This window comes from Malurus melanocephalus, unplaced genomic scaffold (assembly GCF_030028575.1).
Source record: "Malurus melanocephalus ecotype Western Australia unplaced genomic scaffold, MMel_1.1 scaffold_379, whole genome shotgun sequence".
Lineage (NCBI taxonomy): Eukaryota > Metazoa > Chordata > Aves > Passeriformes > Maluridae > Malurus > Malurus melanocephalus.
In genome coordinates this window covers 328-17,039 of record NW_026623611.1, presented here as the reverse complement: position 1 = coordinate 17,039, position 16,712 = coordinate 328, and the positions used below count along the sequence as shown (strand labels likewise).

At 49.6% G+C, this 16,712-nt stretch overlaps 1 protein-coding gene across 1 annotated transcript; it reads left to right on the top strand.

The window, feature by feature from the left end:
* Nucleotides 1–919: 919 nt before the first annotated feature.
* On the top strand, nt 920–15,996 carry LOC130581028 (cystathionine beta-synthase-like; the record flags this gene model as incomplete). The annotated part of the gene is made up of 6 exons (XM_057378905.1): nt 920–936; nt 10,188–10,294; nt 12,151–12,285; nt 13,576–13,655; nt 14,868–14,999; nt 15,927–15,996. Coding segments are annotated over exons 1-6 (541 nt in total), but the record flags the coding sequence as incomplete, so codon positions are not given.
* Between the last annotated feature and the right edge of the window lie 716 nt (nt 15,997–16,712).

The following is a 16,712-nucleotide window of genomic DNA, read 5'->3' as shown; positions in this document are numbered from 1 at the left end:
AATCTGTGATTCACTCTGATTCATGAGACCCTTTTGGACACAGCAGGACACAGGAATGAGTTGATCTGCCCCCTGGGAGCAAGCAGAGCAGGTCTGGCCTGTGAAGGGAAGGAAAACCAGAGTGTTTGGAGCTGCTCATGCCTTGTGTTCCTCCCAGGAAAATCCAGCAGGTCTGCTCTTCCCTGGATGTCTCTGGAGTATTGCTGTCCCCACAGCTACCAGGAGCAGATGTACCATCAGAGGAGGCTCATCAGATGAACTAAAAACTCCTGGGGTTGAACGAGCAAATGGTGACCTCTCCTGAAYAGGTGGGTGTGAGCAGCTGCTCCAATGCAGGAACAAAAATGTAACTTTTCTAACCCATTCCTTCCTTGGCCTGTGACAGCTGGAATCGTGGTGTTTCAGCTGGAAGCATTTTGCACTGCACACCAAGTGTGTTGGGCAGGTAAAAAATATGTTTAACAGCAAGTGACARCATCCTTTTCCCCCACATAAATTTTACCCACATTTTACCCATATAATTTACTTCCCCACAAGTTTACCCACATTATTCAAACAGTGGGTACCATCACCAGTATTCCAACTCACAGTCCAATYCAGCTTGACCAGTAGCAGTTTTAACCTCATACCCTCACAGCAAGGTGGTTTTCTCTGATGGCCAAAATAAGCCAAGAACCAAGGAAAGCCTTTTCTGCCCTGAATTATTTGCTAGGCCTTTCCAAAACATTGCTAATCCTCCTGACATCTTCTCAAGCCCTGATGTGGAGCTTCAACTGCCTTGATAAAGCCATTTTGATTATTAAATTACATGGGAGGGGAAAATGTGGATTTTTAGCATTTGGTACACCAGAATCAGGAACATTTAAAAAGCAGATTGTCTCCTCTAGGAGAAAAATTCACTTGGGGGGTGACTGTGGTCATGGAGGATCTTTCCTGGTGAGTGTCCAGAAATAAAATCTGAGTGTTGCATCCTCACAGGGATCACACAATTACAGAATGGTTTGGGTAGGAAGGAAACTTAAAGATTATTTTGTTCCAAACCCCTGCTGTGGTCAGGAACACCTTCCACWATCCCAGGTTGCTCAGAGCCCCATCCAACCTGGCCTTGGACACTTCCAGGGATGGGGCAGCCACAGCTTCTCTGGGCACGCTGTGCCAGGGCCTCCCCCACTGCACAGTAGAGAGGAGATGAGCACTATAAAACTACCTCTTCAAATAATCTTTTTGATGATGTTTTAAAAGCAGGGCCCTTCTTCCTGAGCATGAACTTCTGTGTCACACCTTCTTGTGAGAGCTTGGAGCCATCCCTGTGTTCTCAGCCGCCTCCCCCTATTTTTTTGGCAGCCTGATTTTCTCTCCACTTGTTGCTTCCCAGCCTTAAGATGCTGATGTTTAGCCAGKGGAATCCTGCAGGTTAAATGCTGCAGGCAGCAGATCAGGTAGGGGATGGGGTAGTGTGAGTTGTCCTCACCTGCTGGGGCAAAACCAGCCGTGTGTGTGAGACTGAAGGGCTGATGATGCCAAAGGGTCTGAGTGCACAGCAGCTCTGGGGATGGTGGKGGTGGGAAAAAGTCGGGTTTAACCCCAGCCAGCAACTCAGCCCCGCACAGCCACTCACTCCCCAGCTCCTCAGGAGGGTAAAACTGAGAAAACTCGTGGGCTGAGTTAAAGGAACAAGTAAAGCACAAGCTGTGTGCACAGGCAAAGCMAAAYRTGGAATTCATTCCCCRCTTCCCATTGTGGGCAGCTGTTCAGCCACCCCCAGGACAGCAGGATTCCATCACATGTCATGATGATTTGCAAAGGCAAACACCATCATTTCAATTCATTCCTTCTTCTACAGCTTTACATGCCCTGCATGATGCTGTGGAATATCCCTTGGTTTATTTGGAGCCAGCTGTTCCTCCCCAACCCTCCTGCATCCCMAGCCTCCTCGCTGGTGGGGTGCATGGTCTTCTTTGTGAGCCACAACAGCTTCAGAGATGTCCCTGCTCCATCATGGCCTTGCTCCTGGCTGCAGCTCCTCCAGGGATGGCCCTGCTTTGTGGTGGGCTCAGCCACAGCCACACACTCTGAGGTGCTCCAGGCTGAGCTCATGCACAGCCACGATGCCTCCAGGAGCACCTGAACCCTTCAAGCACCATCCCGGGCACCAAAAAGATCACCCAGGGTTTAAACCCAGCCAGCAACTGAGCCTGAGCATTCTGGTCAGATGCAGTGAACAGCTTTTACCTTGCTCCCAAAAAAATGGGGCCTTTTTGTTTCAAAGTCCCCAAACTTGCCATTTAGATTTTTTTCTTCTTTTTTAAGAAAGTATTTAATTTAAAAATGTATTTCTCTTAGGGAAGCATTTTATTTCAACATTGTTTTCTGTCCCTCCAATACCCATCCAAATCTTGTTTCCTTGCAGGTTGAAAAGATCCCCATTTCCCACAGTTTTGTCCCTGAAGAGAAGAATCTTGTTTTTAAGCACATGCTGCTGCAGGAGACAACCAGGAAGGGGTGGCTAGGTTATTCTGTAACTGCAATGCCCACAAAAAAACAGTTCTTGCTGGGGTTGGGGTTATTTGCAGCCTCCTCASGAGAGACCTGCATGTTCTGTGTCACACCAGATAGCCCACAAGAGTTTTCTGCGATGGATTACCTCTGGCAATGTTTTCCAGAGAGTTCATTTATTGCAAAAAGACCAAAGGTAAAGTCATCCCTGTGCTAATACCTACACCAGTGTTGTCTTCGAAAGTTTAGCTCCAAAATAAGCATTCTGAGGAGCCTTACTCTTGCCTGGTCACCTCAGCAATGGTGAAGTTTCATTTGCTGCTGTGCTTTGGAGGAGCACAGTCCCAGCCCGTGTGCTGCCCTGGCTCTGGGAAGGAGTGGGGAATGGAGGGACTGAAATTCTCATGGGCTCTTCCTCTTCAAGCAAAATCTGCATCCCTGTAATTTCCTGATCCCCAGCGGGTATTTGGGAATCACCATGGAGCAGAAGCTGTTCACTGCTTGCAGCTGATTTAATGGTAAAGGAGTTGCATGAGCAGCAGGAGACAGAGGTTAGGGTTGGAGGTGGTGCAGAGACTCATCCCAGGATCCCAGAGGACACAGAGAGTCCCCACCAGACAGCACCTAACACAGAATGTCATTTCTGTCACTACCTCTGCCTGCTCCAGCAAGGCCCACGCTGGCACAGATGAGCTGGGTTGAAGTTCCAGCACCAGACACAAAACCAGAACAGCAGCAAAATTCTAAAACCAGCACCAAATTGCTGGGGGATGGGTTGAGAGCTCTCCTGAAGATAAGTACGAATTAAAGCAAACAAGAAATTGCTTATCTTTTTTTATATACCCCAGTCACCTCCCCTCAGAGAGCAATCAGGGCACAGCGAGGTGTGGGGCAGGACCCAATCGCGTCCCTCCCGCAGCTCACGGGTGTCCCCTGCCACCAGCACATAAAAACTGGGGCTGGGGCTCAGCACAGGCACTCGGCTGACAGGCTGCAGGGGTGAGTGTTGGCTTTTCTGTTACCTCCTGGCAGGCTCTGTGGGAAATGGGGAYCCTTGGTGTTGTGGGGAGATTTGGAATTTGGCAGCCTCTGCTCCCCATCCTGTGCAAAGGCTGACTCTGACCTGGGGAGTAGCTGCACTTTCAATAAATCCTGAATAAACCAGGCAACCAGGGAGGATTTATTTGGCTTCACATTATGAGGTCAGGGGGTTGTAGAGAGGGCTGTCTGGAGAACTTTTAGCTCCATCCTTGGAGGTTTTCAAGATCTGAGAAGGACAAAACCCTGAGCAGACTGGGCTGTACTCAGTGGTGCCCCAGCTTTGAGCAGAAAGCTGGGCTGGGACCTCCCAAGGTCCTGGGTCACTCCATCATTCTGCTAAACTGATGTTACATTTGTCCTGCTCAGCGACAGCAATACCATTTAGTCAGAATAAAGCAAGAAAATGGCATTTTGCTTCGAATGGGGTGAGCTTGCATGTACCTCTTTCTGCCTTGCTGAGTTCATCTGATTTTTCCCTCACCTCACTTAATGAGCATCTTGATTTTCGTCCTCTTGGAGTTATCGGAGCAGCCTGATAACCTGATAACTGCAATCTCCTATCTCCAAGTGCTCTGTAAACATTAGCCTGTGCTCCTTGTCATATATTTTCATGAAGTGGCAGCAGCTGTGTGTTATCATTCCTGGTCTCTTGGCCTGCTTCCCARCTCCAGTGGAGATTTCCATGTAATCCTGCTCCCCAACTCCAGTGGAGATTTCCATTTATCCTTTGCCCAGTCTTGTGCCCTCTCAAGATTCTGTTCAGCAGTGAGTAACGGGGCTGTGGCAGGGCACCTGCAGTGGGTCAGGTGTATTTGGTGGCTGARCAGATGACACCTGAAGCTTCAGCTGATTGGGGAGGGTATTGGGACACAGGTAAGAGTTTTGGCAATCAATAGGGGATGTGTCTTTGCTTTGTAATCTAAGGTGCCTTAAATCTGCCCTGGAGGCAGCATGGGGAGATGTTTGCGCTGGACATTGCTCCTCTTGGGCATCCTTTGCAGCAGCCAGGCTGTCCATGGTGACCCCTTTCTCCTCACACTCCCACCCAGCCATGCTGATGGRATGTGACCCTGAGGCAAGCAGCAGGGGAGCAGGTCACCAGGATTGTGTTGATGCCTCCAAAAGTCCCAGATCCTTCTGTTATGACCTCCAAAAGTCTCAGATCCTTCCCATCCTTTGATGCCATTTCAGACCATCTGCCACCTTGTTCTGGGGGTTCTACACTTCAGGCAATTTTTAAGGTTGCCTTCACAGATGCTCTGGGTTTTTTGACATGTATGAATCTAAATATGAATCTGACTCTGGGCACAGAAATGCAGTGATTTGATGCAGAGTGTTTTGTAAATGGAAGGACATCCATGCAGTCCTGCAGCACTGGGAATTACCCAGCCCTTGGAGAGACACATGAGGAATTCTCCAGCAAAGAATGTAGATGCTGACCTAATGAAGGGCTGGCTCTTGTTTCTTTATTCTCTGRGTGCCTAGAAAATATGTCTGTACTCACTTTAGGTAAGAGAACAAATGAAAACCCCATTCTTGACATTTCTTTTGGTATCAGATGAACAGAGTGAGGAGAATGCAACCTTATTTTAGAAGGTGTGGAGCCAGTAATGGCCTTCCTTCCATGAAGCCCTCCTGCATTAGGGCTGGTAGGGAGAGGGCATTTCTGTGGTGAGACCCTGAATAATTTCACCCTCTTACCTTGTCTCTGTCCACCCCACCACGATTACAGTTGAGATGGGCATCACCAGGAAAAGGAAGAAAAAAATACACTCATAAAATCTATTTTGCCAGCATTTTGGGTGGTAACTGGTGCCCTTAGTTGTGAAAGCATGCTGACCACCTCTGATACACTGTGGATTATCTCTTCTTTACCCACAGGTGACTTTTGCTCCTTCCCAGCTAATTTCTTAGGTAAACACAGATTTGCTTCAGGAGATACACCCAAGGCCAGCACAAATCCTGGCTTGCAAGGAAACGAACCATTTTTTCCCCTTTAATCTCTTCCAGTGAGCAGCAGGTTTGTCAGTGGTGGGGAAGAGCACCAGGAAACAAAATTTGTTGGGAAAGCTTTTGTCAACTGCAGGATTTGAGGAATTTTGGAGTGACTGCCCTGTGCCCTCATGGTTTCCTGCTGCTTTCTGAGGCTGGGGGTGGTGTCTCTGGAGGAGAAAAGGTGGCTCAGAACCTGGCGTGGGGGTGGACCAGAGTTCTCTGTCTGCTTTAGTTGTGGGGCCAGGTTGCAACACAAAGTTGTTGACATCCATCTCCAGAGATGCTGTGGGGCCTCTGGACAAGGAAAAGGTTCAGCCACACATCAGGGGCTGTTTCATCCCTCTGGTGYTGCTGGAATAATTGCTGTGGTGTGYTTCTGTGTTCCAGGCACAGCCCAACCCTCAGGGAGCAAACCCCAGTCCCATTCTCCTGGCTGGCGTGGAATCCGCCACGGAATCACAGTGCAGAACTCAGGCTGTCCTGCCAGGCTGCTGCAAAGAAACTCCCACCAGGAGGGTGAAACGAGTGGAGAGCGGGAGGAGGATGGCAGAAATGGTAATTAAGGCTGCATTGGGCTCATATGTCAAGCCACAAATTAATTAATCAAGATAATCAGGACCCAGCCACAAGAGTGTGCTGGCCACTGTGAGTCCCTGGGCACTGCAAGGAGCCTGGGGACCCAGGAGGGGCAGGGCTGTGGCTTCACAGCCTGGAGAAAAGATGATGCTCCATATCTAAACTGGATTTCCCATATCCCCTCCATGTGGCAGCAGGTCTGATCCTGCTGCAGGCAGTTCTCTSTGTCTAGAAATGGGATATTTCTTCTTTGAGTCATTGGTTTGGTTCTATCAGATCTCAAAATGACATCATTATTCTTAATCCGAAGTTAAACGCAGAAGGAGTGTCCAACATCATGTGTTTGAGCATTTCTGCTGCAGCAAAGGTAATGAAAGTGTTACACTTGCTCTAATTGCAAAATGCAGCACCACAGAGGTGTAGAGACACAGACTAAGCAGCTTTACAGCAGCTTCCAWCATCAAAATAGGACACAATATCCATCCATGACCCTACAGACTTGCAAAATCCCTTTATTCAATAATGTCTGAATCAAGGTAATTTCATTCTGTGAATAAGCCAGAAGAGGARCTTCCAGGCACCAACAATTGCATCKTTTCACCATGTGGCTTGTTTCCKTAGCACAGAYGGGTGGTGGAGGGATTGCAGAGAGGATCAGAACACAGAGAGTCACACCAAACATGAATGCAACCCTTGTTTCAGCTATTGGTCAGCAGCTAGTGCTGAGAATAAACTTTACACTCAGACTCCTCCTTTTGTCTGTATGTGCACCAACACTGCAGAGAAAACAGCACAGAAAATTGCCTTCCTAGAGGGCACAGATGCCATTAGGGCTTGTGTGCTTAAAATYTGCTACTGAACATTTTTTAATTGGTTTAACCCTTTTCTCATTCATTTTTTTACCTGCTCTGGTCCTGTAGTYCCTGATAATTTAATTCTGCCTTATTATTTGTTGCTTATTATTTGATGCACCTTCCCCAGCTCCCCCAGGATTTACAGCCCACTCTCACCACCAGCCACTTGTCTCATTTCCAGTCTGAGGAATCCTTCTCTCTTTAAGTYGTTTTACTGTTTTAAGTTTCTCTGTACTCTAAGCACCTTTCTTGGCCTCTGCTTTTTTTTTTTTTTCCTATTGGTTCTTTTTTCTCAATTTTAATACACTTGGATGCCAGAGTAGAGGTGACCTCTGAGTCCCACCACCACCATAAATGTATTCTCCAGCTACTGCCGGGTGGATTTCTCTACAGGTTCATTGCTGCTAGGGTGAAAAATGCTGGTTTTGACCAAATAGTTAAACAAGGAGCATAAATTTTCTAGTGGAGGGGATGATTTTGAGCAGGGGAAGATGTACTGGAGAGGATGCCCCAATGATGTGTGGGGTCTAGCATTCTGAAAGAGCAAATTTATTATGTAATCATGGAATCATGCAATTGTTAAGGTTGGAAAAGACTCTTATGATCATCAGGTCCAACCACGAACCCATCACCACCACACTCATCATTAGTCTGTGTCCTCAAGTGCTGCATCCACGTGAGTTTTGAACACTTCCAGGGATGGTGACTATACCACTTCCCTGGGAAATCTGTTCAAATGCTATTTTTTTTCCTAATGTCCAATCTAGGTGTCTTTTTTTTTTTTGTGATGTATAATCTCCCCTGGAGCAACTGGAGTCCATTTCCTCTTGTCACATCACTTGCTCCCTGAAAGAAGAGACTGACACCCACCTCACTACACCATCCTTTCACCTGTTCCTCTCCTTCCAACCTCCTTCCATMGGTGCAGCCTCCTCATCCACCTGGATCCATGTGGTTGAAATGCCAGCAGGATGCTCCAAGCATCCAAACACCATTTTTTTGCATTCTGCAGCTATTTTTCTGCCAGGTGAATATTGTGACCTCTATTTCCACCACACAGGAGCTGAGCAAGACGTGTCCCCTCATGAATGGCAGAGGTGCAGGAAGTCAGGACAGCACGTGGATCCTTCCCAACCTGCCCAGTAAGTGCACGTGGACAGCCACAACGCCTGCCAGCAAATCTCCACACTCCTGTGTTCCCTTGTAAGTAATTCTTCCATGCTGTTATTTCAGAGTGAAGCTCAGCACATTTTCCTGTTGCTGAGGTAAAATGCTATTGTTGCACCATGATGATCATGGTCAGAAGCTAGTAGTTATGTTAATGATGGTTTAATTTTCAGATGGCAAACCCAGCTTAGTCCCTCCTCTCCAAGGAGATTTTTCCCACTCCCTGCAGTTTTGCAGAAAGGTGTGGCTGGCTCGAGACTCAGCTCTGTGTTTTAAAGCATCTGCTTGTTTGGGGCATCTCATTTTAGATGGCTGAGATGCCTTCATAAAAATGGATTACAGGCTTTTAAATCTGTAGCAAATGGCCACAGTGCAGAGAAAAGTGCTTGCTCTGAGCTCTTCTTGCCCTCATAGCTGCAGTTTCTCTCCCAGGGTGACGTGAGGGCCCAGACTAGGCTTGACAAGAGGTGCTTTAATGACCCTGCAAACCAGACACAGACAAGCTACTAAAGATAAGGCTGTCCCATAAATGCCAGGGAACTGCAGACACGTCCCTGCAGTGCAAAGATGTAAACCAGGACTGCAGCTCTGGTGAGTGAGGAACTGGAGCCCACGGGAGGTGCAGCACTGCTCTGTAGGGCAGTGCCTGACCACATGCCAGGCAGGACAAGGCCAGGACACAGCCACCAGCATGTGGAAAACCAGAACAGCCTCTGGGTCTGGCATGAAGGAGGGAGGAATAGAATGCAGAGCCCTGGAGCTGATCCAGCGAGCTGTGCATCCAGGCACTCACTCAGTGCAACCCCTGCAGCTGGCACCTGAGGATTGAATTGGCTCTTTTCAGTTAAAATTACTTTTCCCCCTCCATTATCATGCTGTGCAGGATAATGTTCTTATTTTTTAACAATTTAGCGTCAGGGTGCCGTGGTGGTGCCACTGTCAGGACCCATCCCACACCCAGACAGGAGATGGAGAGACATTCCCCACCCCTGGGCATCAAACACCACCCTGGGAATGGGGTCTGGCTGAGGGGGCCCTCACAGCACTGCTGGACAGGAACTGAAACAACCCACTGCATAATAGTGAAAAAAAATACACTGGGATGTCACATCTTTGTGTGGAGAGAGGGGTTTGCTTTCCCTGCTCTGGGTAAACCACAGATGGCAGCCAAGGCAGCAAAAATCTCTGCACTTCTGAGATTCCCATGTGAAATCTGATTGAGTTTTGGGAGTAGAAGCAGAAAGAGAAGCAAGATGCTATTTTAATCAAGAGTATGGATTATTTTTTTCCAAAGATACAGACGTAGACTACTGATATCCCTTGAGCCAGTTCTGACCCACCATAACCTCAGCAGGAATTCCTTGCTTTGCCAGAACTGGTTTCCCCAGAACATCTTAAGCAATAGCAAGCCATGAATAAAAGCTGGAATCTTAGGGAAAAAACATCCTTGTCCACTGTCCTGAACTGATACCAGCGTCTGCAGGATATATGCCAGACATGTAAAGCACTAACACAGGTCACTCTCAAGAGAGTTAAACAATGCCTGAAGGAGCTGGAGCATCCTCGTGCCATGGCTCAGCCACACTGACAGCCCTGAGTGTTTCAGTGGCTTTTGGAGCCATCCTTGCAAGTTTGGGAGTCCTGGCCAGGCAAACAACACTTGTAAATGTGGGAAGCAGAGGTGGTGCTGGGCAGGATGGAGGAAAGAGGAGGAACCTTGTGCTGTGTCTCCTGGCTTCTTCATCCACAACATAAAATCCCAAGGTTTGCCAGCATCCTCTCATTCATTGTAGACCTGGTCCAGGGCCTTGCAGAGCAAGGTATTTCAGAAAATTAATTAGCTTGCTTTTTATGTAAAAGAGCTAATAACTCATGATGGAAAACCATAACTAACTCCTGGTGCCACTAATTGTTGATGGGGACTTTTCCTCTTGGAGTTGGGGTGTCTTTCCATGGCCTTGATAAAGCTGCTGAAACCTCACTCAGATTTTCTCTTGGTTCATGTTGCATAACAATAGCTTTGATTAGCCTGGTTTTTCCCCCTCTGTATTATTTCAGGACAGAAGAAAAGAAGATCTTGCCCAATATCCTCAAGAAAATTGGCTTCACCCCAATGGTCCGAATCAACAAGATTGGGAAATCCTTTGGGCTCAAGTGTGAGCTGTGTGAGTGTCCCCTTCCCAGCAGGTTTTTCCATGCCACGAGGTGAGGGTGAGGGTGAGGGATGGTGCTGGAGGGGGCTCCAGAAGAGGCTCTGGGAGAGGAAGCACAGGTGGGGAGGGACAGATGCGGTTTGTGTTGGGCTCTTTTTCTTATCAGGCAGTTTCTTGGACCAAACAGGAGGTTTCAGGCAGCAATGAGTGGGGTGTAATTGTAGTGAGGCACCTTTCCTCCCAGATAACAGCAGCACAAGCTCAGAGCAGAGTTGGGCTAAATTTGGGGCTAGGTTCAAATCACCTCCCCCAGATGTTAACACAGAGCTGCTGGTGTCTCATGTAAGGGTTGATTTTAGGCTTGTCCCCTACAGTCACAAGGATGATAAAATCAGATCTGTTTTTTYMRKYYYCYTTYCYWWWAMTTCTAACCCTAGCAATTAATTTCATCCAAATTGGGCAGAAATATTATCAGAGGCAGAAAGTGCCACGAGTGTCACACAGCTGAGTAAGGAGAGACTTTCTGAGCGCTCATCCTGGATGGAATGGCACAGCAGAACCTGTCTGGTACCTGGGAATCCTCCACAGAGCACTGGTGGAGCCTGCTGTGCTCTCCCACCACATCCCTGCTCAGGATTTGGGATCTTTGGGTCACCAACCCTGCAACCTCTACATTGCACTGCCCAGAATGAGACCCCAAAGTGTGGAAGGGAGGTGGTGGAGGTGGGAGGTCAGGTGTGCAGTACCTGGTCCACTTTTGGAGCAGCCTGTGTCTTGGAGGATGTCGGGCTGGGGCAGGCGCTTTAGGTGCCGGGGAGGACGGGCTGATCCCATTTTTTGGGATGGTGTTTCCCTCCCCTGGCACAGGAGGGGAAGGAGAGCAGAACAGGCAGAGCAGCTGCCACAGAGATGTGTCAGCACAGATCCTCTTCCCCATCAAACACAGGAATGCCTGCAGCACAGTTGCCTCAAGGAAGCAGTTACAGCTGGATGGGATTGCCTGGGATTTTCTGTGTCTCTGAGGATCCCTGTGCAGCTGAAGTTGTGGCATTTCGCATTATAAAATGTAACAATGAGCACAAGATTTCTTTTCCCGCTCAGGCTGCCCGGGTATTGGGCTGGTTTCTCAGCCTCAGGTAGCTGCCTCTGCGAAGGTGAAGTGAATAACCCCTGGAAGTCTCTGTTTCTCCCTGTTTTCCATAAAAGAGAGCTCAGTTCAGTTGCAGATGTTCATCAAAGCCTTGGCAAGAAGGATCCTGTGGTGTGAAGGCCTTGAGTAGGACCGAGATGTGCCTTGTAATCTGAACACACTTTAGAAAGTTACTCAGTTTTTTTTTTTTTTGTAGCTCAGTGAAAAGAACTGTAATTTTGTCTGACACTTGAGATTGCTCTTTCTGTTATTTGTGTTTCTTTATGCTTCTCCAGTCAGCACTACAGATCACCTCTGCAAAAGGGTTGGCCTTTTTAGATATCTGTTAAAAATTGCAGTGCCCCAGGGCAGACAGGGAGACCTTGCTGCAGATCCTGAGAGTGCCCTGCCCACAGAAAGGTCCTCACAGCAGGGCAGCAAAGAGTGTTGTGCCAGTGTCAGACCTCCCACCTTGCAACGAGTATGTCCAGTTGATTTTAAACCCATCCTGGGCTGACCAAGTTGATTTTAAACCCATCCAGGATGGAGGAAATGTGGGAGAAAGGACTCTGCACAGGTTATGCTGATGGATAATCCCAGAAAAGCAAATGGTGGTTGCACTCCCCTGAGAAAAGGAGCCATTCTACAGAAGAGGAATAGGTGTCCTAAAACTGCAGTGAGGCCTGGGGGAGCCAGGAGCTGGTGCCTGATGGAGTACCCCTTTTTCTTTCCTTTCCAGTGGCAAAATGTGAGTACTTCAAYGCCGGGGGCAGCATCAAAGATCGCATCAGCCTCAGGATGGTGGAGGATGCGGAGAGAGCCGGGATTATCAAACCAGGAGACACCCTGATTGAACCCACTTCAGGGAACACAGGTGGGAAGGCAGGGATGCATTTCTGAGGAGCAGGGATTTGAGGAGCTCTTGTATTTGTAGTTACAAAATCGGTTCTGGCTGCATCCTCCCCTCAGCTTCTCTCCTGGTGGCCAAGGGTATCCGGGGATGCTGAGGTGCCTCATTGCTGAAATTCCCGGGGGTCTGAAAGGGTCCCACACCTTCACAGGCGTGCCTGGAAGGTCCCCTTTTGGCAAGGCAGGCAGTATCAGGAGCTTTTGAATTCCCAGAGATCCCCAGAGACAATTTCTCTGATGGGCTGGAAGAGAAATCATGGGATTTTGTTTCCTCATCACTGTCCCATATGGTGGGGTACAAGATGAGGGGGCACAACACAGGAGACTCCCCCCCTATTTTGCAGCCTCCACAGGACCCTTGGTGCAAATTCCAACGTTCCTTTGCTGCTCTGTGCCCCAAAACAACAACCTGTGTTTGCACAGAGTGATTTCCTACAGAAAGGCACCTCAAGGTGCTCTGGATGGAGTTGAGGCCGTGTTCCTCGCTGTGCTCCCTGCCTCCCCCTCACCACCCATGCAGAACAGGGTTCATCTCTAGGAATTGTGCTCCTCACTGGCCCATTGTCTCAGGCAGCCCCAGAACCAACCCCCTCTTGCCCCAGCCACCCCCAGACATGGAGTAAGGGGATCTGTGCTCCCCCAGAGCTGTTCCCCAGGTGGATCACGCTGTTCCCTGTGCCCAGGGCAGCTGGGATGGCACCAGGCTCCCTCCAGCCCCAGGCAGGGACAGGCAGCTCCAGCCTCACCTTCCTGCCATAGCTGGGAGCAGCTGGCTCCATCCATCACCCCAGTGAAACCGGAGCAGTGGTGCCCTTCACCTTCTGGCCACGGGTGACATGTGCAGCGTCCTGTGTGTCCGTCCCCCCACAACAGACAGTGCTTGAGGGGCAGGGAAAGGCGCTCCTGAAGTAAAATCACCTCTCTCCTGTGTTTCCAAGAGCACAGGAAGAGCCCTGTGCCTCGGTGGAGGAGAGAAAAGCTCTCCCCAGCCCTGCCATTCTCTCTGTGCCACGCTGGTGGACTCCTGTGAGCAAGAGGGGATGCTGCAGCTCCACTTTCCTGTTAGCACAGCCTCCCACACTTCCTGGAGCTCCCAGCATATCCCAGGAAGCTCGTGGAGGATGCCTTCACCTGTAGTTTCTCAGTGAACATTCCATGGTTGCTTTCAGGAGAGAGGGATGCAGAAAGTGATGCATGTCAGTCACTTCTGCCAAAAACTGCTTTCAACCAATTCCCTTTGCTCCCCATCACGCAGGGATCGGGCTGGCTCTGGTGGCTGCACTGAAGGGTTATCGCTGCATCATCGTCCTGCCAGAGAAAATGAGCATGGAGAAGGTCAGAGCTCTGAATGGTATCACCCCACAGCCAAGGGACATCTCCTTCCCTCTCTCCCTCTGCCTCTCCCTTCCTGGAGCCCTCTCCTTTAAAGGCCATCGAGCCTTGTACACACACTGCCACAGCTGCTGCTCAGAAAGTTGCCTCTTGAAGGGAGAAAAGCAGCCTGTGATGGCTGTGATGGTGACTGTCTGGTGTCAGAAGTGCAGATGGGGTGACAGGACAGCCAAACACAGTGTGTGGCTGCAGAGAAATGGAGAAGGAGCTGCTGCCTGTGAGGCAAGGGCTGGAGGGACAGAAGGAGAGGCAGGCAGGTGCCAGGACTCTCCTGCCAGCCCTGCTCACTTCCCCTCTGACATCTGACAGATCACTTGGCCTCACTGTGTATTTATGGTTTTATTTAACCTGGAGACACTTAGAATAGCCTGAGCTGCTTTCTCAAGGTGCTGGAAGTCAATTCACTTGCCTGAGAGCTGATGATCAGGTAAACCCTCCATCCTGGAGATGGCAGAAATCCTTCCTTGGTGAGCCAAGAGCCCTCCAGACTGCTCAGCTGAATTCATACCAGTGAAGCCACACCTGGACTCTAACCTGGCTCAGGAATGAGCCCTTCTCTAAAGTGTCACCCTCATTTCAACCTAAATCTCACTTAAGCTCGGTCTGGATCAGATGCCACCTCCAGCTGCCATGGGGTTCATCTCCAGGTGCCCTGACACTCCCCCTCTCCCCATGACAGCCACACCTCCCAGAGGAGACACCCAAGGGCTGATTTGCTTCTTCTTTGAGCTTGATGAGAGAAGAGAAGGGACTTAGGGCAAAACCAGCTTTTTGATCTCCCCTTGTCACATTGGAACTCAGACCCCAGCACAAAAGAGACACTGCTCCTTGTCCAGCCCCCTCTGCCTTTTTCCCCTGGCAGCAAGGAACAGCACAGTGTCACCTCCCTCCACCCTGTCCCCAGCCTGCCCTCCAAGTAGGACAGGGCACGAGGCCAGGCTTAAATCCCTGTGCCAGGCTCAGGCAGGAGGCCCTGGGTGCCAGGAGCATGTCAGAGATAGCACAGCCCAGAATTGGACATTGTATCTCCAAATGATAAATGTGTCCCGAGTGCAAAGCTCCTCTGGCATCTGGCGCTGCCCTGAGCCCGCAGGTTTGGGTTACCATCCCTACGTGGGCTCAGTTGTGTTGAATCTCCTCTTTTCCCTCCCAAAGGTCGATATTCTGAAAGCACTGGGTGTTGAAATTGTGAGGACCCCATGCACCCGCTTTGATGCCCCCGAGTCCAACATTCGTGTTGCCTGGAAGCTGAAAAGTGAAATCCCAAACTCTCACATCCTGGACCAGGTAAACACCGTCCCTCCACCAGCTCTTTCCAAAGGGAGTTTATAGGATGTTCTCCAAGTGTGCCTGTGTTTGGGGSCTTCATTCAAACTGGCACCAGAGGMAGATYTAGTCAGTGTTTTATGGCATTTGAAACTTAATCACCCCTCTGCAAAGCACAGGGGGCAGAAACAAATTAAGGGGACACTTCCAAACCTGCATCTCTTCTGCCAAATCCTCAGTGTGGGCGAGGCTGGGTTTTCTTGCACAATTCAAAGACTCCTCAAATTGCTTCAGATTTAACTTTGACCTGAAAAAGCCCCCACTTTTTAAGCCTAGCTAGCAGCCTCTGTTCTACCTCAAAAATAAACCTCATGCTGTAAAGGGCAAAGCCTGGTGACTCACGCCAGAGGTTCCTGCAGGAGGAAGGACAGGAGGGCACTCGGTCTGACCCCCATGTAGGGAGCCCCTGGAGTGCAGGAAAGTCAGAGAAGCTCTTTCCTTCTAAGAATATAAGAGCTCAGAGACTGAATAAGCTTTTCACAAGCAGCCTGGTCCATGGGTGTGAACGTGGGGTGCACAAATATCAGAGATGCAAAATCCCTCTTTGTATGGGAGCTGATGATCAGGAAGCTTCTCCAGCCCACAGTTCCCAGCCTCTGAACCATCCCCACACCTCATGGGCACCAAGTGCTGGACAGTGAGCGTTTGTGGGCACATTTAACCTTCCAGTGTGGAAAAACTCCAAGTGTGCTTGGGAATCTGTCCCAAAGGGACAAGCAGGAGGAATACCTGTGACCTGTTGTGGCAGGGTGGCAGTCCCCGCCTCGGCAGCGAGAGGAGGGGGCAGCTGCATGCTCTGGGCACAGCTCTGTCAGGAGCTATTGCTGGTTTGGTATTTGACCTACTCTTCACACGGTAACTCCCGCTGTTCTCTGTTGGAATAAACAGTACCGAAATCCGAGCAACCCCCTGGCTCATTACGACACCACGGCTGAGGAGATCCTGGAGCAGTGTGAAGGTACCGTCTGTGCTGTTGCTCCTACGTGCAGAGGGCTATAACCCTCTCTGAGAGGCTTAATTTACATCATTTATTGACCTGAATGTCTAGAAACAGCCCAGAGGGCCTCTGTAGGGACAGGCAGTATTATCTTAATAACACTGACACGCAGGGTGTAGCAACCTCTCCTAATCCACTCCAGATACACCTCAGCCTGCAGGGCTTCCCGGCTGTCCCCTCCCATTGCAAAAGCCCGGGGGAGGAGACCAGAGGCTTAAAAAATTCAGGCTGTACCTAAAGGAGAAGGATCATCCCTCTTGGTGGCCACAACATCTCTGTGACTTGCCAGCTGGGAACACAAGGTGTCCCACACGACCTCATGGGGAATATGAATCCATCAGGGCATGGCAGGCTGTGTCTGATCCAGCACACTCATCTGCAAACTAAATCAGACTGAAACCTCACAAACTGGTGACATTGGAAGTGAGGGCTGGGGGAGAATAAAGGACTATCCCAGCCTGTATCTGTGCAGATAGAAGGGAAATTCACTGCCAGTTCTGGAAGCACTGTGAAATGCGAGCAGGACTCGAGGGTTTTAACTGGAGAGCATTATCAGAGCAGTAAAGCAGTCAGGTACCAACAGGAACAGGAGAGTCCCAGCTTTCCCTGCACTACAGTGTCAGGATTTGCTCCAGCTGGCTGCCAGCCGTGGATTGCAGGTCCCCCTTTCCCAATGT